This window comes from Heliangelus exortis, chromosome 19 (genome assembly GCF_036169615.1).
Source record: "Heliangelus exortis chromosome 19, bHelExo1.hap1, whole genome shotgun sequence".
Taxonomy (NCBI): Eukaryota; Metazoa; Chordata; class Aves; order Apodiformes; family Trochilidae; genus Heliangelus; species Heliangelus exortis.
This window is the reverse complement of record NC_092440.1, coordinates 11853735-11879519: the sequence shown is the minus strand read 5'-3', so window position 1 is coordinate 11879519 and position 25785 is coordinate 11853735. Positions and strand designations below refer to the sequence as shown.

General features: G+C 44.7%; 2 protein-coding genes and 1 long non-coding RNA gene across 7 annotated transcripts; 2 read left to right on the top strand and 1 right to left on the bottom strand.

Moving 5' to 3' along the window:
- Positions 1-477: 477 nt before the first annotated feature.
- HVCN1 (hydrogen voltage gated channel 1) lies at positions 478-6309 on the top strand. Of its 2 annotated transcripts, none has more exons than XM_071762792.1 (6): positions 478-547; positions 2048-2277; positions 2753-2857; positions 3229-3460; positions 5532-5644; positions 5949-6309. In XM_071762792.1, the coding sequence occupies exons 2-6, from the start codon at positions 2083-2085 to the stop codon at positions 6012-6014; spliced, it is 711 nt and encodes a 236-aa protein (XP_071618893.1). In that variant the 5' UTR covers positions 478-547; positions 2048-2082; the 3' UTR covers positions 6015-6309. The 2 variants fall into 2 exon arrangements, with proteins under 2 accessions (XP_071618893.1, XP_071618894.1); XM_071762793.1 differs by having other exon boundaries at positions 506-579.
- On the bottom strand, positions 6246-20526 carry TCTN1 (tectonic family member 1). Of its 4 annotated transcripts, none has more exons than XM_071762791.1 (15): positions 20111-20526; positions 18543-18663; positions 16394-16524; positions 15928-16091; positions 15442-15529; positions 14472-14581; positions 11790-11810; positions 11234-11359; positions 10171-10296; positions 9724-9806; positions 9203-9343; positions 8756-8915; positions 7751-7876; positions 7259-7403; positions 6246-6729 (listed from the first exon to the last, which is right to left on the bottom strand). In XM_071762791.1, exons 1-14 carry the CDS (start codon positions 20286-20288, stop codon positions 7260-7262), a joined length of 1719 nt encoding a protein of 572 aa, XP_071618892.1. In that variant the 5' UTR covers positions 20289-20526; the 3' UTR covers positions 6246-6729; position 7259. The 4 variants fall into 4 exon arrangements, with proteins under 4 accessions (XP_071618892.1, XP_071618891.1, XP_071618890.1 ...); XM_071762789.1 differs by having other exon boundaries at positions 6677-6797; positions 20111-20353; XM_071762788.1 differs by having other exon boundaries at positions 6705-6800; positions 20111-20353.
- A 1106-nt stretch (positions 20527-21632) lies between these two features.
- Positions 21633-25068, top strand: LOC139804984 (uncharacterized). Its single transcript, XR_011729629.1, has 2 exons — positions 21633-22075; positions 24597-25068. It is a non-coding gene; the product is annotated as an uncharacterized lncRNA (long non-coding RNA).
- The last annotated feature ends 717 nt before the right edge of the window (positions 25069-25785 follow it).

The following is a 25785-nucleotide window of genomic DNA, read 5'->3' as shown; positions in this document are numbered from 1 at the left end:
GAGGGAAACCCCAAATAAGAAGAAGCCTTCTGCTAAAACACGAGCCTGTGCATGGCAGCAGGGAGCTTCCTGGCCTTACACTTGTGTCATCCTTGTTGATCCCTGGACCTCCACCGGCTTTGTGGGACTGATCTGTGTCCCCCCTCTGCGGCTGAGCTCATCAGAAGCTCACGATTTCATATCACGATATTCCTGGATGGCCGCTCGGTCTGCCGGGTGTGGGCCGCTTAAAAAAAAAAAAAAAAAAAAAAAGAAAAAAATTTAGAAACAACCAAAAAAGTTTGAACCCCATCCGGTGTGTCCTGTTCCGGCAGGTCCCGTTCAGGGCCGAATCGTAGAGAACCAAGAGGGGGGGGGGAGGAAAAGCTGCGAAAATGGAAAACGTCGGACCCGGGACCCCCATCTGAAGGCTCCGGGACTCGCTCGGAACCATTTGGGGCGCGGTGGGGCCGGGCCGGGGCTCCGGGGCCGCCCCCGGGCGGGGGGAGGAGGCGTGGCCGGGCCGGGGGAGGCTCCGACGGGAGCAGCCGGGACCGGGACGCGAACGGTACCGGGGGCAGAGGGGTCGGGGTCGGCCCGGTGGGTGCCGGCTCGTGGCGGGGGGGGATTTGTAGCGGGGTCCCCCGGGGCTGCCACGTCCTTCCCCTCGGGGGTCCCGCCGGGGCGGGGGCTCCGTCCGGCTCCGGCAGCCGCCATGGTGGCTCCGGGGCGGTGTTGCGGACATCGGGGGGGTTGGGGACCCCCAGACACAGCCCCGCTCCTGAGGGGGCTCCAGGGCCCGAGGTCCCAGCGAGCTCCGAGCCAAGCTCACGGCGGGCTCCGTGGCCGAGGTGTCCCCCGAGGGGCTCCAGCGGCTCCGGACGGAGCTGCTGCCACAGCCATGGCGGCCTGGGGCCAATTCCAGCCCCTACAGCGGGTGACGAGGTGGCCCGGAGCCCGTGTGCCACCACCGCTACGAGCAGACACCCCCGGGGAACCCCGAGACCTCGGCTTGGCCGGAGGGAGGGGAGGGGGAGCAGCCCGGGGGCTTGGGCTGAACCACGGGTGGGCCAAGGGTGGCTTGGGCTGAGCTCCCGGGGGGCTTTGGCTGGGGATGGGTGGAGGGATGGAGGGATGGATGGATCTGCCGGGATGGGGCCGGGGTTTGTGGGCCGGGAAGCTGTGCCAGGTTGGTCCAAGAGGAAGAGGTGATGGGGATGTGACAGGAACAGGAGAACGGGCAATGCTGGAGCCTCTGCTGAGGCGCTACCAGGATTGTGTTTGGGATTTGGGGTTGGTCTTGTCCCTCGCTGGGTGCCCAAGGGTGAGGTCATCTCTGGGAGATGTGGGGAGGAGAGACTGGGGAGGGTCTGGCCAGCACCTGAGGGGATCACCTGCTGATTTTGCCTACGAAGGTTGAGTTATGGGGGGGCTGATGTTAATGAAGGGGAATTGTGGCAGTTCTGCAGCTTGGTGGGGTGTCTGGAGGGTGAGGAGGCTCCAGCTGGCCCCAGGGCATCTGGGCTGCAACCGTGGCCACCTGAAGGGACCAGGGCAGCTCTGGGAGTGGAGCAGAGGGTTTGGCTCAGACTCAGCAACAACAGCAGCCTGGGAGAGCAGATGAAGGAGAGGAAACCACCTGCCTCCAGCTTCTGACACTCCATCCATCAGTGTCCAGCAGAAACACAATGGCCCTTGCCAACGGGAGAGGGGCAGCTGCCTCCTCTTGCATCGTGAGATGCAAGATAAGGGCTGGTTTTCGTTTGTTTGTTTTTTTTTTTCCTCCTGTAATAGATGCTTCATTTTGAGATGTGAGGAAGTTCCTTGTTCTAGAGCAGCACCACAGGGTGCAGAGAGCATGGGGTGGGTGGTGGGGGCTCTGTGGCACACGTGGGAGGTGATGCAAAACCAGCAGCACCACCGTTAAGCAACTTCCCGTCAGCAGGGCCTGTCCAGAACACCCACAAAGCATCACACTCCTGTCACACTTCGTGGGCTGAAAGGAGGGGGATTTGTTGGCCCTGGTCAGCCTGCAGTGGGGAGGTGACACTCTGTTCTTGTCCCTCAGGTGCTGGCAGGGTGATGCCAGCTTGACCCACAGCCATGTCCCGGTACCTGAAGCACTTCACGGTGGTGGGGGATGACCCTGTGCAGTGGAGCAACAATTATCAGAAATGGGAGGAAGAGGAGGATGCTGGGGAGAAGCAGCCAGATTCCGAGATCAAGCTGGAGCCCACCAGGAGCCACATCTCCTTCCAGGACATGATGAAAAAGCTCTTCAGCTCCCACAGGTTTCAGGTGAGGCAGAACAAACTCGGGTCAGAGTCACCTGTGACAGCAGAGCTGTGGAACTGGGAGCATCCCCCATGCCTGCAAGAGCTGCTCCTGCCTCTGAGCTGGGCTGTCCTGCCTGAAATGAGGTGCTGGGGTGGGTACAGATTTTTCCTGAGCAGTGAGAAGCCTTGGTGCACACTCCTCATGATGCAGGTGGAGGTAGAGGCTCCCTGAGACCTCCCCGTGCCAAGCAGTGGGAAAGGGCTGGGTTTGGTGGGGAACCAAGTGGTTTTGTAGCAGTGAGGCTTTGGAGGAATAAACCCCACACTGAGGGGGCTGTGGGAGTCCTGGGTGGGGGCAATGGGAAGCACAGTGTGATCCAAGCAGCTGAATGGGGGTGCAGGGTGTTGGGGGGTGTTTAACTGGAGGTTGTGACAGCCCCTCCAGCCCATCTGTCTGTGTTAGGAAAGAGGTCACAATGGTTCTTCTCCTCCAACAGATCCTGGTTGTCTGCTTGGTTGTCCTGGATGCCTTGTTGGTCCTTGGGGAATTGCTGATGGACTTGAAAATCATCCATCCAGACAAATACAACATAACCCCCAAGGTAAAGTGCAAGGAAATGTAAATGGGAACCACAGTTTTCCTCTTTTTGGTGTTCAAAGCCCACAAGATAGGACAGCTGGGCAGACAGGACCCAGACCTTCAGCTTTGTTGAGCCAGCAATCACAGGCAGAAGGACAAAGATCTCACAGACTCACTTATTCTTGCCACTCTTGGGGTTGTCTTCACCTGGTCTGGCTTGCCCAAAGCCACAGCCATGCTCACTCTGCTTGTCCCTTAGAGCAGGAAAAACATCCCAAATCCTCCTTGCCAAGCCAAATGTGCCCTCAAGCAGTGGAGATTTTCCTGGAGGCTTTCCTGGCCCTAAAACTTGCACCATCTTTTTTTCTTTTTTTCTTTTTTTTTCCCCCCTAGGTTTTCCACTACCTCTCCCTTTCCATTTTAACCATCTTCCTGGTTGAGGTGGGCTTTAAAGTCTTTGTCTACCGCTGGGAGTTCTTCCACCACAAGTTTGAAGTGCTGGATGGGGTTGTTGTCATCGTGTCGTTCATCCTTGACGTTGTCCTCATTTTCCGGGAACACGAGTTTGAAGCTGTTGGGCTCCTGATCCTCCTGAGGCTGTGGAGGGTGGCCAGGATCATCAATGGTAGGTGTGCATGGGATGGATTTGTTGATCTTGCCTAAATTGCCTGGGTTTGGGTCTTTGTTGTCTTCCTGAAGCCATCTGTGAGATCCTTTGGTGTCGCTCAGACTCAAGCCTTTCACCCGTGTGGTTTTCTGCAGCCTTCCCTGGGCTGGGATTTCTTTGGAGCTGTGATGCTTCAGTGATGGGGGCCAGGGACAGCAACATAGGCACATTCCCCTAAAAACAACCCACAACCTCTTCTTGCACCTCTCCCTGCTGTAGGAGGGTGGCTGGTGTTTGAAGTTCCCATGGTTGGATCCTTTTGGCACCACTCCAACAGGGGATCAGGGCAAATTCCATCCTTCCTGAGCCTGCTGCTGGTTTTACTGCTCTGAAGTTGTGCTTTGACTCCATCATCCCCTCCAGGGATGCTGCAGGGAACGTCCTGATCTCCCCCCCAAGACCTTTCTCACTTTTTCAAAGGGTTTGCCCTAAAAAGAGGGACACAAAATGTCCCCGGATCAGACTTGACTGACTCTGCTGTTGAATTGTTGCAACTAAGTGTAAATTCTGAACCAACTGTGGATGGAAATGTTTTTCTTCTTTCTCTAGGAAAGGCATTTGGGATTTTAAAAAATGCAGCTATGAATTAATCCCCAACTTCTGCATGAAACCTCATCCCAAGTGCTTCCCTATGCCCATGAGTACCTCAGTGAGCACCCCATGCAGCTGTAGGGCTTGGTAGTTGGAATAAAAGGATGGCTGGGGCTGAACCTGTCATCTGTCCCCCTCTCTGCTGCTCTTTTGGGGACAATGTGCCTGGTGGCAGTGGCTGGGAAGAGGGAAAATGTCACTTCTGCCCAGTGAGCAGTCAAGAGGTAATGGGTTCAAGTTGTGCCAGGGGAGGCTCAGATTAGATATTAGGAAAAAATTCTTCACCAAAAGAGTGATGGAGCGTTGGAACAGGCTGCTCAGGGAGGTGGTGGGTCAGCATCCCTGGGGGGGTTAAAAAAATGAGGAGATTTGAGCACTTTGGGAGATGATTTAGGGTGATGTGTGACTGATGGTTGGGACTCGATGATCCCAAAGGTCCTTTCCAACCATTATGATTTGATGTGAAAGTAACTCACAGCTTGACTGGGGCTGGAGTGAAAGTCAGAGAGAAACCAGCCACAGGAACCTTGGTGTCTCTTAACACACCATTTTTAAGAAAAAAACCAAAACCAGTATTGTATTTACAGGTAAATCTCCTTCACCTTGATTGCTCCTGGTTCCCCCCCACCATGCTGACCACTTGGGTCAGAAATTCATCTGAAATGAACCCCAGAACCCTGAGCCTGCTGCCTGTAGTGCCAGAAACAGCAGGAGGCATCAGGCCCTGCCTTGTGCAGCCTGTTCTGGCAGCAGCATCAGGAGAGCTCTGGTGGGTAGGAGGAACGTGATGTTCTTTATGCTCTTAACAAGGTTTTTTTTTTATTTTTTTTTTCCCCTCTCAGAAACGGGTGGGAAGAAAATGTCTTTTTGCTGCGGGGGCTGAGTTCACTTTTAATAACCTGACAATTTTTCAGTAGAGAAGTGACATCCCTGCTCTCAGGAGACACCCAGTGCTCTGACTGCAGCCTCCAGAGGTGAAGCCAGAGCCTTGAGGTCCTGATGCTGTGACACCAGCCCTGGGGCAAGGGACATGAACCTGGTGCCCCAGGCAGTTCTCTTAGAGAAAGGTTCCCCACTCCCTGAAACCAGCTCAGGCTGCAGCCCCTTGTGGCACCCAAGCTGCCAGTTACATCCCCACCAAGGGAGCAAATTAAAATTTGGGATTTGAATGACAGTCTGACTGATTCCTGTGGCTCTTAACAGAGCATCTGAATCCCTGGGGAGGCCAATTCAAAACCTTCCTCAGGGAGAAAAGCACTTGGGAAGTGTGGTTTGAAGAGGACAGAAGTAGGGCTGGAGAGGAACACATTTAACTCCTTGACACTGTGCCCCTCCTGCTCGTGGCTGTTTTACCCCATAAAATGAACCCCCTGGGAACTGTCTGGCAGGAAGAATCCTAATCCTATCTAAAATGAACCCCCTGGGACTTGTTTGGCAGGAATAATCCTATCTGTGAAGACCCGCTCTGAGCAGCAAGTGTCCAGGCTCAAACAAGCCAACCTGAGGCTGGCAACCAAGGTTGAACAACTGGAACACAGCTGTGAAGAGAAGGTAAGAAAACACTTCTTGGTTAAACAAGTTTTACCCACTGGCTGCTCCCCAGGACAAGCTGGGCCAGGATCCTTTTGCAATGTTGCTCTCAGCTTGGTTTCCTCACCAGAAAGCTGTGGGCTGAGGAACCCCAGCTCTGCCCATGCTTCCCTTAGCTGCTTGCTGCCAAGGATGACAGCTCCCACCTCTTATCCAGGTTTTCCAGCTTTACTGCACCCTGAGATACATTTCTGATCTCTGGGAAGCTGGGAAACTGTGTTAAGGTAAAAGCAATACTGCCTTTTTGCCTTTTGTCTCCCAACAGGAGCAAGAAATTGAGAGGCTTAACAAGATACTAAAACAGCACGGACTCATCAGTGAGCAAAAATAGGAGCCTGGTTTTCTGAGGTGGGGAATTTGCCCCCAGGAGTGCAGTGCTGCAACCTGCCAGCTTGACCTGCAAGGTTTTCCTGGTTCTTTGCTTTCTCTTGTACAGTGTTGTCTATAAACATTTTCTATTTGACCACCCATTGATTAGATCTTGGGATTACAAACAGAGTTTTGCTGGGAAATTAATCACCCATCCTCCCTGTAAACAGTGATTTCATAAGACTCTGTACACTTGTACAGTCAAACCAGCAAAATAATTTAATAAAGACATATTTACAAGCTATACATCCACAAAAGTACCACCTATTTTAAGTAATTGAGTTGTTCTGTGATTGTGTTCTTTGTTTATAGAAACTTACAGTCCAAATGATAGGAATCCAGGCTGAAAAGGTAATTTTTTCTCAACGAGCTGACTGCTCCTGAGTAGTTCATCCCTTCTTTGCCAGGCATTCTTCTCACACTGTTGGTAGTTTCCTCATTTCTGTTGCTGCTTGTGCCACTTTTTTATTTATAAAACATTCGTTTTCAAAAATACCAACATACCACTCCTTTAGTTGACAACCAAATCAGCACCAAAATAGAGGCAAACGTGTGCTATCTGACCTCAAACAATGCCTTGTTCTCAGCAGCAGGTTTCAGTTCTGCTACTGCAGTCTTTCAGCTCTTCTTCCATTTTTAAGTCTCCCCTTGCAGCTCACTGGGCTCCAAAGCTCTTTCTGCTTCCACAGCTCATAAATCAAGACATTAAAAGTGGAATATGTAAGAAGAGATGTAGGTGAGTGGACTGCTGGGAAGAGTTAAGACTCAAAAAACCCATTAGAAAGCAGATTTTAAAGGACCAGGTTGGTGTTTGAACACAATGTGACTTTTTTTCAGGTTCTAGGAGGTCCCTGTGGTGAGCCTGGGTTTGGAGCACCCAATGTGCTGGAAGGTTGGTGGCTCTCCAGGTGCTGACTGGCCAGCCAGAGCCCCCCACCAAGGTCCTACTGCAGCTTTTTTCCTCTGGACAGAGTTATAATTGGGAGCTTCCCACTGAACGTGGGTTGTTTTCTGCCCTAAAGCTTCTGAGAACCCTCCCAAGGGCTCACCCTTTCTCTCTTGGCCAATTTTAACCCAGTGTGTCTGCAATTTAGAAGAAACTGGTGACCCTCACTCCTTCAGGAAGGGGACTAAAAATGAGAAAAAGCAGAAATATGGCTGCTTTTTTCCTTTTTTTTTTTTTTTTTTTTGTAGATGCAGACTTACCTTAGACAAAAGGAAAGAAAAAATCAAAGGGTAACCTGACATTAATTGTGGGCCAAGCTTTATAGCCTGGCTCTGCAGGTGAAGAAATATCAGTGAAAACAACAGAACTCATTACAGGAATAGTCCTCTGCCTTCCTGAGGGAAGCTGCAATGAAAATACAAATGGTCATTAGCTTCAGTCCTCTCTGTATATGACTGGGTTTTTTGTTTTGTTTTTTTTTTTTTTTTTGGACTGGGTTATACTTTCAGCTGTTATCTGTGAAAAGTTGTGGGTTTGTTGTGTTTTTTTTCATGAAAGATGTATAGATTTTTACTCAAGTGTGTTTTGGCAAGCAGCCCACAGTTGTATTTGAGTTGGAAGAGAAACTGTTGGGTGCAATAGATTCTAATATAAATTGCTACTTTTAGATAAAGAGATTAACTGGGTCACTGTGGCACAGCTGATATCCAAGCAAAACAAGCCATTGTTTTTATCTTTAATTTAATTCATACCTGCTTCAATGTGCTGGTAGTGATTGCTGCTGTAACATTCACTATTCTGGCTTGGGGATTGACCAGGGATCCATATTTAGTCCACTTCACTTCTATTTCAAGTGAGACTGGTATTTGGCACGAGCTCTGAAAAGTGTTATAAATTCTCTCAGTGTACAGAAGCAGCCACATTAATTATTCATCTTAGTAAATTGGCAGAATGCCCCTAAAAAGCTTGCTCTGGGAGGTTACCAGAGCAACTACTCCATACCTACTGCCTGTTCCACCTGAGCAGGGCAGGACTTGGGCTCTTAATGGCAGTGCTGAGCTGGTTCTTTTGAGTAGGAAGACTTGTTTCAGTAAGATTTCTGCTCTGGGAGAGCAGAAAATCCTTAACTCTGCCAGGGCAGACTTTTGAAGCCTACAATCTTAGATAGTTTTAGGTGAACTGTCAAGTTTCTGTTTCCAGAACTCATTCACTGTTGAGTTGGAGAAGTGTGCAAGAAACCAACAGAGAAGCTGCTCGTGGAGGGGGTGTTGTCATTCAGCACGTGCCAAGTGAGGAAAAGGGTCAGTACAGAAGGGATTAATAATAAATATAATAAATTTAGTGCTTGGATGACTCAAGTCACTGTTTCTGTGCTTTAAAAGATTTTTGCCATCTTGCTCTGACCTGGCATACAAGAGCACCAAGGAGAAATTGCAACTTTACCACTTGTGCTTCATCCCACCTGAAGAGTAAGACTCTAAACTGTGCCTAGAACTCATTTTGTACCTCGTGTGCTGTCCTGATACATAATTAAGGTGCCTGGATAATCAGCTTGATTAAAAGTAAACCCTGTTTTCTGCAGCAAGAGTGAAACTTTTTTGTGAATACTCCAAGAGGACTTTCCCCCAGATTGTTTTTGCATTTTCTTTTACCCCCATAGGTCAGAGAAACTTAAGCTGATGCTGCAGGACAGGTAGAGATCTCAGAGGAGGGGACAGTCAGAGTGAAAGGGGTGGTGGTAGTGGTGTAACTTTCACCTGTTCAGCAGTGTGGAGGTGAGTTATTACTGGCACCCACTCAAACACATCCTGGGCTTGAGAGTTTCCAAACGCTGCCACGTACTCAGGAAAGTTTTGTCCCTTCAGTAAATCTAGGAGGGTCTGAGACAAGGGCTGGCATTTCACAGCTGCAGGAATCCTTCCAGAAAACAAAATAAACACCAAAAAAAAACGAATGAAAGCAAAATCCATTGGTTTGGAACAGTAATAATCTCTCCTTGCTCTCATGTACTGTTCAAGCCTTCTGGATACAGCTGCTAATGTACTCAGGCTTTTCAAGAGGAAGGCCACTGTTAATTAAATTACTTTTTTATAATTAAATACTCCATTTCCAATGCTTCAGCTGTATAAATGTCACAGGACCTGAGGAGATCTCAATTTAAAAGCACAAAAATTTAAAAATTAAAAAAGGACACTTTCTCTTACCGTAATTTACAGCCTGACACCACGTTATAACCAAATAATATTGGGGTTCTGGCTCCCTGTGCTGCCAGACAGTCCTGGTTGGATGTGCTCTGCATGATGGTCAGTTGAGTGTATCTGTTGGTACTCTGAATGATGCCAGAGGTAGGGCACAGTTAAAGGGAAATTCAGTGCTTGATGTATATCACGAAGCAAAGGAATCCTTAATCATAGCTTTAAAATATATTTGAAAGTGCTGTTATAGCAAAATATATCTGCAAAAAAGCTGTAATAGCTCAAGACTCCTCTCACGCTGTGCTGAAGCAGTAGAAGGTACAATGAAGGTCTCAATCTACCTCACTAGAAAGTCCCTGGAGATTGCAGTCAGGACTGAGTCATTTCTGCTTCTAAACCATTGCCTCAGAAGCACAGTTTTGCTTTTATTTAAGAACAGAGATATATTGTAGGTGTTCTTAAACCCTAAAAAGGGTTATGAAGAGGGACTGGAACAAGTGCTGCAAACAATTTTAACAAGGAAAGGATATCCTTGTGGCCTGAAGCCTGCTCTGAGAGGCAGCCCAACAACATAACCAGGATTGCCACTGAGAGGAACTGGAGTTGTATTCACCTGCAATGCAAGCACAGGATTAGTTCTCCTGTACTGAAATGCTTGGAAAAGACAGAAATATTTCCTTTATTTTAACATTATTAACTGCCTTGCACAAGATGACAGTAGTTAGGCTGCCCTGTAAGGTTACAACAGTTCTCTAACACTGGTGCAGGCTTTGCTTTCAGCACATATGGTTATACATGACTCTTAAATATGAAAAAGTCTCTAAAGACCTGTTAAAGACTTCTAAAATGCTGCCTCATCTGTGTATCCAGGGCAAGTTACACTTTACCTTGCTCCTAACAATTGTTTCGAGGCAAGTTTAATAAGTTTTGTAATTAAATGTCTTTCAGCAAGTCATCCATAACATCTCAGCAGTTACCTGAGTAAAGCTGATTTCAAAGCTCTGCTGTATTGAAAGTGCTGCTTTGTTGATTGCCCCCAAGACAAAAGAAGCAGCTGCTGCTATTATTTCTCCTGTGTCTGTGTAGGTAATGTGATAGCTCACCTGAAAATGAAGCATTTTAGATACCAATTAGAACACATGCACAAGTATGAAACGAGATAAAAAAGGAATTTAAAGCTATGTAAGAACTTTTTCTTGCTCAAGAAACTCAGCTATGTGGTAGAGATACTATAACCTCAGCTGGGGAAAGGACCCAGAAAAGAGGAAGAACTGGAGCAATTGGCTTCTGTTCTTACAATAACTGCATGAAAAGGACAAGACCTGTCTCTATATCCAGGGTAGCAGATGCTTTTACAGACAGTGATACTTAGGGGCTGATCCCTCCAGCTGCTGATCTGGCTTTCTGCTACAAATTAAGATGGTTAGAAATACTGTCTCTTTATTCTAGCTTGTCACTCATTTCCTGTCTGTAAAAGGAGAGAGTTTAAAGGAAAAAAAAAAGAAAGTAAAAAAAAAAAAAAAAAGAAAAATCTGTGGTCTGATGTGACAAAAATGTGACATTCACAAAGTAGTTGTGTTGGCAGATTTAAATATAAAGGACATAATTGTTACCAAACCAGGCCACTGGATCTCATAAGTGGATCTGGAGCTAGAGCCTCTTAAAAACCAGCTACTTGATAAACTTCTCCTAAGCATTCTTTGAAAGGAAAAGAGGGGATGATTTGCACTGTGTATTCCTCAGTCTCTGGGCCTGAAGTCATCTTCTACCAAGCATAATGTAGGTTCTAAACTCATCTTATTGTTTGCTGTGTCAGTAACAATAGAAAAGGATTTCATCCTCTGTCTTATGTTGCATTTAGTTATTATTTTGTTGCAAAACACTCTTACATTCCAAACTCACTTGTTTTCTCCTGCCACATTGCTCTGGAGATGTCAAGATAGGAACTGTGCAAGGCCTCACATCTTTCTGAATCAGAAATTATCTGCTGCACACATGCTTTCCATCAGCTGTGAGGAGGACAAGAAGTGCCATACCTACCCCAAGAACTATATTTATGCACAGCTCATCCAAAGGCACAGGGAGCCTGAGGACATCACTCTCATTAAGTAAAGTCCTCGTGCCACTCAGGGACTGCACAGCAATGGACTGGACACTGATATTGACCTGAAAAACAAATTAATTTTCTGAATATTGTGTATAATTATTTTTGGCTTTTTCTGTGTTGTTATGTTTGTGAGCTTTCAGGGTTCTTTCCCATAAAAACAGGAGTCAATAATCCTCTGAACAATTGCAGTGTTCCATGTATTGCTGAAGTTCAACAAAAGGTTCTATTTTTTTGTTTTTTTTTTTTTTTTTTAGGTAACTAGAGAGGACTACTTAAAAAGAGAGAGTTTTATGATGGGAATGCATCAGGCTTTTGTTTGCAGGTAACATATCTTGTTGCCAAGCACCAATAGCAAATGTGAGAAATTTTTTAATTGAATCATTAAGGATAAAATCCCAGTTCTGATCAAGTTTTAGTGTACTAAACTAAAGTGAAAAACTCACAGACTTTTTTCCCCAGCTGTTCTAAATAAGTTAGGAGAATACTCACCACCTGACTTGATTTGGGCACCTGGAGGAGAATAAAAGAACAAATTCAAACAACAGCAAAGATGTGAGCAATTAGGAGTAGCATTAAGTAAAGCAGTTGAGGCTTAATTGCTTTGCCTATTGAATTCACCATCATTACATTAATTTTTACACGGTGGAAGTGACTGGGTATACATTCCAGTGAGAAAATAACTGGTATTCTTTGTGGCTAGCAGGCAAAAAAATATCACAGTCCAAGCCTTTTCTGCACCTGGCAGTAACTGGAAAATTTCTTTGTCTTGATAGAAAACTGATGGAAGTCACTTTCCCAGGAAATACACAGCACACTCAGTAAGGAGCAGATGAATCTCATGTTGCCCTCGGGTACATTATTTGCAATTTAGAGCTAAGAAACACTGAAAAAGTTTGCTTGGATCTGAGATAGTGACCATTCTTGTGCATCACATCGTTTGACCTAGGGAGGGCGTCAGGGGACGTTGTTCCCACTGCAGATCTGAGCAGAACCATTTGTCACAGCCCACAAACCACCAGTTGAGGAATTCTGCCAAGCTGTTTCTGCCTGAAGAACTGAAGAGCTTTTGGTGTCCTGTTTGGATGATAATGAATCCACTTGCACAGTCTCAAAGAATCTAGAGGCAAGGATCTCTCCCTCTTGTGATTCAGCAGGTGAATAATGAAAAATTTCCACCAAATTTTCGTGGAAAGGCAGAAATGTCAGACCAAGGCTGTCAATCAGACCTGGAAAAACCTCACATAGAGCACCATTTCATCAAAAGTTTTTCTTTTTCTGACTTCCTGGTGTGTCTTTGATTCACATCTTTGGCAAGGGCCCAAAAATTGGACTCTGATCGTGAAGCAAGTTGTGCAGAATTCTGACAGGACACAGAGCCCAGTCTGCTCATCTAAGATGTCACCTAGGAAGGTGACAGCAGAGACCACCTTCCTAGGAGCTGGGGATAAAGTCACATATTTATATCACCATCTTGAGGGACAGCTCAGCCATCAGAGTCAGTTCTTGTAGTGCTTGTAAAGTTTAAATTCCTCCTTTGTGAAGCTGCCTCTTTCTGAGCAGGGAATGATCACAGCTCCTAATATTCTTTTTTTCTCTGACCAGAGTGTGAAGCATCACAATGTTATGAGGATCTTGGGCAAGGGTTCCAAGTATGGGCTCCCCATGATGGGTTTTCTTTAGGACCTGCTATTCCACTCCTCTTACCTGGGGCTCCCAGGAAACCCTCCTGGGTTTTTGCCATTTCTTCCTGGTCTTTTGCCATTTCTTTTGCAGGCAGCTCCACCTGGAGGCACTGGGAGGACTCCCTGCCCTGCCCTGTCACCCCCCTGTCCCCAACACCACTTTTCTACTGTCCCATCTTCAGCTCAGACCATCCCTAGAATCTCTCCAGCCTTCTCCAGCTCTTGGCATCTGCTCCTTCCTGGATGTCCAATGGACCTTGGACAGAACTCTGAGCTCTCCTAAGCTGGGCAGGTGCAAGCAGCAGGTGGGTAACATCTCGTGTACTGTTCTAGCAAGGAAGGGGAATTAATCTTTTAATTAAAAAACATTCAGCTGCTCAGAGCCTGTCCTGAGGTGTGCTTTTCCTTTCTGGTTCTGCAGCCACCCAGAGCTCTCATTTTGGGTGCCCATGAAAACACTCAGAGCCCTCTGTGGTAGAGGTTTCTTCACCTCTTCTACAGCAGGATGATCAAAAGGTGACATTTGTGAGCAATTTGCTGATTTCAGTGATCAGGAGAATGATCCCCTCTGGGAGAATGTGAACTCTTCAGTGGGCTTTCCCCTTCCCTTGATAGCTTTGGGATCAGTGAGGAGACTGGAGGGATTTTAAGCAGCATGGAGTACTAATTAAATTAATTTAAATCATTACATAAATTGATAAAATGTTAATAGTGGAGAGCAGGCTGTTTGTTAATGACCACCAGCTTCTGGAAGGAGCTATCAGAGTAAGGTATCATGTGTTTCAGTTTTGATTTTGCATGCATGATTTCTTTGTCTTCCTTAGTGTCTGTTAAGGGCTCTTATTTACAAAAAAAAGGTGTCATTCTCTAGCTCAGAAAGGAATGAAAAAGTAAGCTTAGTTTAGGAATATAATCACAGGCTGGGTTTAGGAGTAAACTAGGTATAAACTTTGCTCAGTGGGGTAAAAGGTTGGGCTCCTTGAGGAGGAAAAGGAAAGCTCAGCATGCACGTGCAATACCTTGTGAAAAAAACAGGCTGAGAAGAAAGATGTATACAGAGAGGATTAAAGGTTCTGCTTTTAGTACAAGGGTTTAGCAACTCTTAAAAAAAAAAAACAAACCATAACCATTTCTTAGAATTACACTCTCTGGGAAAAGGCTTCTTGGAAAAGCTTGAACAGACACAAAAAGCATAAAATTGCTGCCACTGCAGTAAGGACCAGCTCAGTGACACAAGCTTCCCTCTTCAAAACCATTATTTTTGTTGCCCAAGCAGAGAACAGTCACTGCCTCTGTTACCAAAGCCTGAAATAAAAGCATTTCTAAAGGCTTTCTGCATAAAAGTCTCTTCCACAGGGAGTTTTTTTTTTTTTCCCCAGCTCACAATATAAAAATCCACTTCAAACACTGTATCCTTTAGTAAACAGAAGTTACTTAATTCTGAACACCCAGAAAGCTGGGTGGTATCAATGCTTCAAATCATACTTACTGCTAAAATGCTGGAGTTGATATAGAAGAGCATGCTGACTGCTTCAACACTGCCACAGGTTTCCACTCTCACTGCCCTAATGCACTTTGTAGCCTGGTTTACTAAAAACCCTGAAAAAGAGTCACAAAGTACCACTTAAGGAAACAAAAAAGTACTGATGAAAAGCAGAAATAATAAAATAAAATTAAAAAAAAAAAGAACCTCGGGTACCAGCAAAAATAAAGGTTAATAGGATTTCTGTTGATGCTTTTTGTGAGCTATGAATTCAGATTCTCAAAATGCTATGAGACAAAATATCACTTCTTAACAGTAGAGGCTTTTAATAATAGCAAGATTTCTCAGTTTGTGTTTGAAATATCATAAAATGTGTTTCTTTCACAAAAGACCTCAGTTTTTCTATGGTTATATCATGATTGTTATGATAATGGAACTGAACAGCAATTTGGGAAAATGCCAGTGTGTGGGTTTTTAGTTGTGGCTTTAGATTGGCTTTTTTTCCCTCCTCCCCCTCTGCCAATTTTCAAGAAACTGTGTGAAAGGCTAAAATTCAGAGCTCAAGCCTGACTTGAGTTGCATTCAGGCTGTGAAAAGAAGTTCATTGTACCAAAGGGACATCTTAAAAAGGTTGCCCAGTTAGGTCTTGCTTTGTGTACTACCCTCTTCCCTCATGGTGTCACCCTTGTACTATTATATTAAATCAATTATGCCAAATAAGATGGTTTATTGTTGGATAAACATCTCATCAGCAAGACTCTCAAGGGTTTACATATCTAACTTGGTTTAATTTAGACAGTCTATGTCTAAAAAAAAAAAAAACCAACAAAGAAAGAGAAGCTATTTGAAAAATATTTGTCATGAAGCTTTATCTGAATTTATATTTGAGTGTGTGCCAATTTATTGACTGATTAAGCTCAAGTCAGACCAAACCCCTCTAAAGCAAACAAACTGGAATTCAAATGTAGTTTCCTACCTGCAGGATTTGCATCTGAGCACCAAGAGGAGACAACAGGACTGGGCAGTCTTAGAAATGCATCCACTGTCTGGATGGGAACACCATACTGCCAAATAAAACAACAAAATTAAACATTTAGGGGTGTTTCATTCCATGTAAAGTTTTAGAGCATTGGCATTAACAACAAACCTGATTAAAAGAAGTAATTATTTCCACTATATCTGTCAATACTGTATACTTTTTGTGCATCAGTTCTTAAGCCACTGCTAACAGCTTTGCTTAACATAGAAAAAAAGCTGCTTATTTTTCAAAGATCTTAAAAATCCAGCTCAATTTAAAGTAAGCTAACATAAAACACTATGCTTATTTTTACATTTTGTTACTTAAAGACCAAAATAGTTTGTCTTTCCCAGAAGAATTGCATTTTTTAAAAAGCAGAAGCAAAGAAGGCTTGCTCATTCTTTTATGGAATAACCTCATACTAATTGAATCATAATTATTTACCTCATATCTGTAAGTTTCATTAGCATCAGGATTTTGAGACTCTGTGTCTATACTCCAGCTGTCAGGCTCAGCACTGAAAGTAGCACCTCCAAACTCCTTAAGCAACTGATCAAAATTCTCAGCAGTAGGAATTTCAGGGGGACTGAAGTAGAGTGCTTGTTTATCTGTGACAACATTTTAAAGAATTAGATAAATTTTAGGATAAAAGCTACTGAGACAGTACTTAGTAACAGCTTTTCCCTCTGGAGTTGTTAAAAATGTCTTTTCTCAACAGAAAAGACTAAAAGACTTGAGTGTGAGATGTTTTAACTCCAGAATTTCACACATGAAAGGATTACAGCATAAGGGCTGCATACAGAATAATCAGTTTTGTGACAGGTCTAGTTCATTCCTGCCTGTTTCTTGTACCTAAGGAGCTTGTAAAAATAACCCCCCAATGCTTAATATTGGCAACAACTCTGCTTACAGTTTGCAGCATGAATGCAGAAAACACTGGGGTTGACAAGGTCAGTTAGTGTAAATATCCTTTCTGGTGGATTTGCTTCAACATCAAGGGAATACACAGCAGCTTTCTGAGTGCACAGGCGGCTGTCACCTCTGCAAACAAAAATAATAACAGCAGTGAACCACTGGAAGCTAAATCTGACCCTACTTTAAAGTTGCTGCTGAGGCAGCACCCAAAAACCCACAAAATTACTCTTTTTAATACAATTTGTACAGCTACTGTGCCTCCTTAGGAGGTCTGCAGTGTTTTAGCAGAGCAGCAGCATGAGGAAAGGTAAGAGGGAGAAGAAGGGGAAGAGTTTGACTAATTAATATTAGAGCTAAAATGACAAATTGGCTGTGACCTTCATGGTGTGAGGCACCACAAATGCAGGGCTCACCACAGGCTGTGCACAGCTCACTTTTATTTATACAACTGAAGTGGGAAGAATGACCTTTATAACTGAGGAACTGATGGCATGGAGGCCAGGAAAAAAGGTCAGATTCCTGAATATTGGCAGAATATTCCCTTGGGGGAAGAGCAGGAAAAATTCCTACTTGAGATGCACAAAAAAGAAATGACAGAGTGAGAAACAAGGAGGTCCAAGAACTCTCCCAATCTAGGAAAAATAATTTGTAGTGTGCCATGGGCTCATCAGGAACAGCCAGAACTGCAGCACACTGAGTGTGCCAGTTCATACCCTGTGACTCCTGGTGTGTCCTACATGCCAGAAATACAAGATGATGATCTCTGTGAAACTGGGGCTGAGGCAGAGCTAAAGCAGCCAAGGACAGATATTTGAAGAAGTGAGATGACTTTGGGAGGTGACTTTTTAAGGACAGGGTTAAACTTTTCCATGAGGGGAACCATTGGTTCATAGGATCCCACTTTTTAAGGACGAGGTTAAACTTTTCCATGAGGGGAACCATTAGTTCCTAAGATCACACCACCAATCAAACACTTTTTTCTGCTGTTTCAGAGTCAACCCAGCCTTTTACTTGTGATCAGCCAAACCCTTTCAGTAGCTAACACAATTATGCAAATAATTATGTAAATAAGCCTAGATGTAAATAATGAGACCCACGGTAATTGCAGTCATTGAAAAACCCATGGATTTCATGCAAAATGAACACTTTTGGGGATGGAAGCACAACTTCATTATATGCATTTCTAGCTGACAAAGACAGAACAGTCACCTGAGACAATGGAACTGCCACTCAGGAAGGTGTTGATTAGACCTTTCTGATACCTATAAATAGCTATAAATGGGTAGCTGTAGGCATTGTGTGCCAGAACAATAAGAAAGCACAGTCTGGGGTGACTGCTAATTCAAATTTCAAACCACCAAAAGAATAAGCCCCCGTGTTCAGATTGCCATAATTCATGCAGAAGGTGGGTTGAAAAGCTGTACTTAGTGTTCTGAGAAGTCACCAAGAGATTTTAATTTGTTTTTGCATTACAATTTTGAAGTGAGCTTTCTTAACTCCTTTCTGTGGAGGTGAGATGGGGTGAAGGTGTTTTCAGATAAACTGTAAACAGCAGAGCAGCAATGACTGGAACCACTTTGTTGATATGAGGTTGCATTTTATTGTTTGCATTGTGGCAGACTGGCCTTGAGGCAGCAGGTTGAGACACTGACTTGTAAAAGTAGGATCAGGAAGATGCTCATGCTCCTTCACTAAGCCCTGATGTGATCAAGTTTCTAGCTGATATTGTAAACCCTAATGAAAGAGGTTACTGATAAATTGCTTATAACCTGCAGAGCTGGCCAGATGGTCCCATGGTATCAGGTTCTTCACTTCCAGACACTGCATTATACTAATGCAAGTCTAAAAATGCATTATTCTTCCCCCAACAGAAGGCATCACCACTTAAATGCCCAAAGACAGTGAAAGAGGAGAGAGGGAAGAAGTGTGAGTTCAGAAAAAGAGGAGTAAGAGGAGGAGAAACTGGGTTGGGGCCAGAAGTTGACAGGTGTAGAGCAGGAAAAACTGGTGAAAGGGCAGGGAAGGGTTGGGGTGGTGGGGAAAAGAAACAGGTGAGGAAATGCTAAGAAAAGACAGAGACTTCACAGATGCATGCAGCCAATAAACCAGGATTTTGTGGTTTATGCAGCTCTTTATTCACTTACGTGACAACAGGAACTGAACATGTAGTGAAGAGGCTGAAATCAGCTGCACTGCAGTCAGGGTCACAGCAGCAATTGACATCACACTGTGCCACCAACAGGTCACAGACACACAGCTTGGCAACTGCAGGAGAGATTTGAATAAAAATGAGAATCTTGACACATTACAGCATCTTCCCCCAAGCTTTCATTTTTCACCTCGCCTTGTTTCTGGCAATGGTCAAAAGTTCATATCCATATTGACATTATTTATTTTTTTTTAACATAACAAAACCAAGGGCATGCTGAAATCTGATGGTGTGTTCCTTGTGACATCAAAAAGGCAACTAGAGTCAATAGGAATTCTGAAGGTATAAAAAGACAGCCTTGCAGAAGGGATAGAAAAATAAGAGGTACAAACAAGGTATTTTTATCTGCATGTTTCAGCTTATTGGGGGAAGAAGAAAAAAAAATAAACATTTTGATAGAGCAGTGAGATGTTTATGAGTACTGTCCCAGTATTGTAATATATTTATTTTCCTGATGTGGTACCATAACCATAGTTGACGTTGAAATTGTTTTTTGGGTTTTCTGTCTTTAGATACTGAGAAATAATTGCAATACTACAGCAAGTAGTTGCTAGCAATACTCCTCTTGGCAACTTCTTAAAACATTCTTAGTTTTTCAAGCCTATAAATTCAAAGGACAGATATTACTCTACAAGAGTTTATAAGAGCCCTGGTTTATAATCAGTCTAAAGAATAACACAGAATATAAAATGAAGACCAAGAGTGTAGGCAAGGCATTCAAACACTTGTTTATGTAAGTAGTGCTTCTTTTAGTTCAACTTGACCATTGCTCATTTCTCTGCAGCTCCCTGGATGCTCTCTGAGCATCTGAACAGTATTTGGGTATTTTCTGCAATTTGTGAAGTTCTGACTGCTCTGTTAGAGCTTAGCAGTGGGATCCTCAGCTCACCTTGTAAATAAGAGAAGTTTAAATATAGGTGGTTAGATTGCAAGGTTATATCTTGGAGATCGGGGATTTTTTTCCCCCCAGGAGGTAAATTCTGGGACACGTTTAATTTGGGAAATAGTTTAGGGAAGCTGAACAAACAGCAACAACACTGGGAAAACAAGAAGTCAAGTGGAAGTAGAGCTGCCAGTGGGCAACAGCAAAGTCACAAAAAGATGTGACCTCTATGGCCAGAGAAAAAGCAAACAGCCACAAAACTGGGGATGGATCGGGAATTTTAGGGGGAAAAACGAAACGTGTGGTCAGCTCGGTGTGCGGGCAGAGCTTCGGGAGCCTGAGTGCCCTCTGGGTGTGCAGGAGACCGCTCCTCCCTCAGCACCGACCCACCGGACCCTGCGGCCCGGTACCGGCTGTGTGGGGTTTGCCGGGCCCGCCCTGAGGAGGCTCCGATCCCGGAATTTCCGAGCCGGGAAAGCCCCGGGCGGCTGCGATGGGAACCGGAGGCGGCCTAAGAGCCCATGGGCTCCAGGACCCGAGAGAGAGGCGGTGATCGGGGCTTCCCTTATCCCGCTGGGAGCCGCCGGTGCCCCGCAGACCCCGTCCCACCGGGCACCCACCGTCCGTGACCGGGGCGGGCGGGCGGGAAGCAGCGCGGGTGTCCGGCGGCACAGCAGGACCCGCAGCGCTGTCCGCGGGCTCCACGCTCGGTTCTGCGGCCCGGAGCAGCGGGAGGATGAGGAGGAAAACTCCGAACGTCAGCATCAACTCCATAGCAGACGCTCCCGGACCGCCCATAGAAACGGACCGAGAAGCGCAGGGCAGGACGGGACCGGGACCTGCGCGTCCCGCCCCTCCCCGGGCCTGACGGGAGAGGCGGGGGCTGCGGGGCTCCTGGGGAAGGGGGGCGGGCGCTATTTCCCGCCATTTTCCGCCGTCGCTCGCTGCCTCAGGGCAGGGAGGCTCCGGCTGGAGATGGCTCCCGGTGAGGGGCTCGGGGATCCGTGTGGAAACTGCCCGGCTGAGGGCAACAGCAAAGGTTTAGTGACCCAAGTGTATCCACGTACGTGGTTTGGGCAAAACTGGGAAGGCCTTACTTAAAAAGGGGGAATGGCCCCTTGTGAGCTATAAAAGCCTCTGCTTAGAATGGGTTTTGACACTTTTTTCAGGAATATGCTTAAGCTGTGTTAAAAGCGTTAATAGGTTTCTCCTGAAAATGCCATGGGTTCTTAATAGTGTGTAGTAATTTATTAATGTTGTTGGTACTCTTGCTCTATATATGGGTATTTTTATACTAATTGAATCTACAGAGTAACCAGTTCCTTGAGGTTATCTTACAAATGTTATCATCCAAGCTCTAGTTCCAAACAAGAAAAGTCTCTAAACTTACTGAAGTCTATCTTCTGCATTTACCTGACCGAAACCAATTTTTTCTACATTGGTTTGGCAAGTACATAATTACAGAGTGTTTCGTATTTTCTGACCAGCTTCATTCGTGTTGTCTTGAAGATGATGGAAGCTTTAAGACCCCAAGAGGGTACCTTCTCTTTTACTCACAATCTACTTGACTGCTTTCCTTGCCAGCCTCAATATTATGCCATCATGTAAATGAAGGATGTTGGAAATGTTCCAGCTTCCTGTACTGAGAACTGAAACAATTCCAAAGTGCATAAGCATCCTCTTCACTTCTTCATGCTCTCTCCTCTCTTGCACAAGGGACAATTATTGACAAAGGTGTTGATGAGTTTTGCAAGACAGGCTACAGTCTGCCTCACACAATACAGGGTTACCAAGGTAATTTGATGTTATCAAAGGACTGGTATCTCAGGATGGATTGGAAATAGCTCCAGATGGAGTGGGAAAATCCCAGAGCAATCCTCCCCTTGGAAAGAACAGATTCTTCTATAGTTGTGACAACCTGAAGGTGAGAATCCAGTGTACTCCATTGTACCTCAGACCTTTGTGTGCCTCAGATGCCACCGTAGTCTGTCCCATTCCTTCTGTTGAAACTACAATGACCTAAAAGTTACTGTATTTGCCTCCTTTCTTGGGGAAAAGCAACTGATGTGTTTAGTCTCTTTGTTTCTTTGCTGATTCTAAGAATAGTTTGATGGAGCTGAGAATCTTTTCAATAAGGTCTCCTAAATGATCTTTAAACATATTGGGGTTTTTCTTTAGGCTTGAAGAATAAGAGTAACCTCCTGTACAGTTCCATTTTGCAAAGTGGCTGTAAAAATGGCATCACAGGACTCTTGCTTTTTGCTAAGGCTGTGCCAGGACTGGCTGCAGCCATACAGGAGAATATGTAACTAGAATTCTCTGTATTTGGAGAAAGTTACAGGATCTTTAAAAAGGATTATCTTTTGTTGTAAAAAATGCTGACTTTGCCATTTGCATGTTCTGGACAGGTATTGGTGCACTGCTCTGGAAGCTCCAGTGTCTTTGGCCCTGCAGATAGGCAGTAATAGCCAGCTGAGGAGTAGTAATAGCAGCTGGAGGAGTTGGAAAAGTCTTGCAGCTTCAAGAAAAGGCCTTGGGCAAGGAGCAGTCCTCTGAGGAGGACTTGTTTTCCTGCCTGTTAAAAGGTGAGGGAGGCTTTTTACTTCTGTCATTATTAAATGAGTGAAGTTTCCCCATCCTTTTGCTTGAGGGGAAGTAAGACAGATTTTGGAGTTTTACTTCTAATTGCTGTGGTGCTTTTCCTGGCTGGGAGAAGCAAGCCTGGGGGAAGGAACAGTCAGAGCATGTGGCTGCTCTCTCCTTCACTGCCACGTGATGGAGATCAGACATCTCTCTGAGTGAGGCTGACTTAGTCCCTTGGGTCATCTGTTCCCAAATACCACATATGGTCAGTTAGCAAGGATGAAGATGTTTCTACTACCCAGAAGTTCTGCAGACTTTGAAACCTGGAAACTTGAGTTTATTGTCCATCACTGGTTGTATTCTGGATCACTTTTTCAGCTGCAGTGTAAGCAGATGAGATAATTAATACTGAAGCACCCCTACTCATTAGTTTACACATTTCTGATGCATTTAAAATCACTAAAAAGGGCTGTTGACAAAACACAAGGGAAAATATAATACGTTATTGTTTCCATCTAGAATTACTTTGCAAAACCCATGGTGCACAGGGGACCAGACCCCTAGATGAAAATCAAGTCTTGATGAAATCTGTGAGCTATTTCCAAGCACAGATTGCACACTGTATGCATGTGGGCAGGAGCTGGATGAATAAGGAGGTATTATTTCTAACTGCATCTACCATTGAAATAGAACAGAACTGTGCAGCTTTTCAATAATGATTCACATTTTTAATGTGAATGATCTGTTTTTTTTCATGAGCTTTTTGTATTTTTCAAAAGTAAGTGAGGGCTTTACTCAGTTCACCTCACTTCGTCCCAAATATGTGCTGCAAAATAAGAGTAGGATTAACATAGGTGTTGTGTCACTTCAGTTCCCCCTTTATTAATGTTGGATCTGATAGTTCCATACAGTAATGAAGCACCTCCAGAAATATGTAGACATAAACAGAAAGCAGTAAGTCAATTCCCAGCAGAAAAAAAAACAAACATAAAGAAAATAATAATAATAATAAAAAAAAAATCCCCACCTTCGTCATATAGACAAGAAAGGCAAGACACATGTTCTCCATCACAGATATTTTAATTTCTCCTACTAACATGAGTCAGTTAATAATTAAAAAAGGCACTGTGATCCTATAAAATTAAGTTTAAGCAGTTCAAGATGCAGCAGATTCCTCCCCATTAAAAATATGCTAAGGGATTTAATTGTATTGCTCTTTTAATAATATTTTAAGCAGTAATATTTTGATGCACATTTAAGCATTAGAGTGTGGCATTGGTAACTCAGACATTGCAGGATTAAGTTCCATCAAGTAGAGTAACACCAGGGGAAGAAACTGATTATAAACACAAATAAAACTAAGATGTCTTAATGAAATCTTAAGACTAAGCAAATAGCACTACTTAGACTTCAGTTTCTCTCATCCAAGCATATTTTAATAATTCAGTTAAATTTAAATTTTTAACTGTTTAACTTTTACCACAGCCTTCCCTTTAAATATTACTAGAGGTTTAAATAATTTATTTACTTTTATGCATCTCAAGGTTATTGATGTTCCTCAGAGCAAAAGACATTAGACACCAATTCTGTCCAGAACATAGCTATAAATGTGCATTTCTTTTTCAGTAAACTGGTAAAGCCCACACATTTCTCTGCAGCAGGACAATAACAGCAGTTTTGCCCATAAACACACATCCTTTTGATTAAACAGCTTAATTTTATTTTTGAGATGGTGATCAGACTGATTTTCTGTTGACTGTTCATGGGGAGAAGCCTTTTATCACTGTCCTTTTCACATCAGCTTTCTGTGTGCTGCTGTGCTGCCTTGAGCTTTGTCTTTTCAGGGCAAACACTGGTTTTGCTCTATGACAGATGACTTCTAAAACCCAGGTGGACAGGCATTTTTAATTAAGAGTCCAAACAAAGTCAAATAAGGCTGAAATAAACTGCATCCAGCTCTAAGCCCAGCGTTAGCCCTTAAATAAATCCCGAGAAGCCTGGGCTGTCTCTGTACAGCAGATGGCATTACAGGTAATATTTATCATACTCCAATCCCAAGGCCAAGATAGTCAGGAGGGAGGACTGACGTCAGCTCCAAGTGAATCAGTCTTAATGCAAGCTGAAAAACTGCTTGTGCCTTCAAGAGTTGATTACATTGTGCAGCACTTCTGCTCAGCGCTCCCGGTTGCATTTATCAGGCCGTCTGAACAAGCTGAGCAGGAAGAGTTCATTTTGTTATTTGCAGTTTTAATGAGCTAACGCAAACGGCTCTTGGACTTTGAGGTGGGAAGATTCCACCCAGCAGCAGTAACCAGGGGAATGCCCTTTGCCCCACTTTTTGTGCCAGATTTGTGCGTTGGAGAATTTTAAACAAATATCGCTTGGCAAGATAGCGACCCTCAGGGTACAGGAATAATAGTGAGAGAGCAGGGCATGTGCTGGGAGGGATTTTCAGGGAGCAGGACAGCTACTGAGCAGTGTTCTGTCCTATTTCATTAAAAATGGTTATTCTTTCTGTCACAGGAGCCAAAGTGATCCTCTGAATGAAATCCAATAGCCATTTTTCATCTGGGTACAGCGTCTTCATGCAGGAGTGCAGGAGTTCAGCAAAGGTTATTAATTATCATGTGAATTATGTACTTTTCTTTGGCTACCTGGGTGTGTGACCAGGGATGGAGGGAGTGTGAACTGCTCATGCTGTGCCTCAGCTTGGCAGCCTGTACCGAAACATGGCATCAGGCTCTGCCAAGTGTGTTTGACAGCCTTGTGCTCATACCAAGTTTCTGAATTTGTAGCTGACAGCTGACAGATCCCATCCAGGTCTGTGAAATGTGCTGTGGTGAGGTGTGGAAAGCTCAGGTTCAGTGGGAAGTGTGGTGGGGGATCTCAGGTTGGGAAGTTCTGCACAACCAGCCAGAACAGGGCAGGTGACCTGGTGCTGCCCAGAGCTGCCTCAGCACCCTGCCACTACAGGCACTCTCAAAATCTGCTGCTTTGGAAAAAAAAAAAAGTGTTAGGCCTGGTTGGACTTGCCCTCTAAGGGACTTGGACAAGAAGGAGGAAGAATGAGAATGAGGGGAGGGAAACAATGACTCTAGGGAGAGAAACTCTGAAAAAATGTGCTTCCCTTTCCTGCTAGAGGTACAGGAGGGCATGAGGCAGCAACGTTTGCTGCTGTGCAGAGCCATCCTGCAAGTGCTGTTTGTCCTCTCACACACCCTTGGCAGCAGGACACCCTTATCTCCAGCACATTGGTGAATTTGGCTATGGGGCAGTTCCCTAAACCACCAAGGCTGGGGCTGGGCTGTTCTCTGTGTTCCCTGCACTTTCCTTCTCCACATTCCAATGGGCAGATTATTTATTTTTTTTTTTTAATAAGCTTGGATACGATTTCATCTTTAGGTGGAAAATTTTAATGCGTTGCTGAAGCCTTTAGCAGTGTAAAGAGAAGGAATATTGTCCCCATCAAAATAGAGAGCAAGTGAAATGCCTGCTGCCTCTCAATGCTATTCTGATGTTGGGTTTCAATAATGTTCCCCGTGGGCTGGAATCTGCTTTTCCTTTCACTGCAGTCAGCTTGGGGGTTCAGGTTTCACACCTGCCTCTGCTTTATTTACCTCTCTCTATTGTTATTTACATATTTTGGGTGCTGTAAGGCAGCAGCCGCCCCTTTAGGCGTGTGGATGAAATCAATTTGCAGAGGTTGTGCAGA

Excerpts from the sequence above, each read along its gene's own strand:
- TCTN1 (XM_071762791.1), bottom strand. The coding sequence starts at position 20,288 with ATGGGCGGTCCGGGAGCGTCTGCTATGGAGTTGATGCTGACGTTCGGA. Across the intron at positions 8,916-9,202 it reads GTGTCAGGCTGTAAATTACG|GATTCCTGCAGCTGTGAAAT; the intron begins GTAAGAGAAAGT and ends GTTTTCTGGAAG. Across the intron at positions 7,877-8,755 it reads ACCTCCACACTGCTGAACAG|AGCTCGTGCCAAATACCAGT; the intron begins GTGAAAGTTACA and ends AACACTTTTCAG.
- HVCN1 (XM_071762792.1), top strand. The coding sequence starts at position 2,083 with ATGTCCCGGTACCTGAAGCACTTCACGGTGGTGGGGGATGACCCTGTG. Across the intron at positions 3,461-5,531 it reads GGTGGCCAGGATCATCAATG|GAATAATCCTATCTGTGAAG; the intron begins GTAGGTGTGCAT and ends CTTGTTTGGCAG. Across the intron at positions 5,645-5,948 it reads AACACAGCTGTGAAGAGAAG|GAGCAAGAAATTGAGAGGCT; the intron begins GTAAGAAAACAC and ends GTCTCCCAACAG.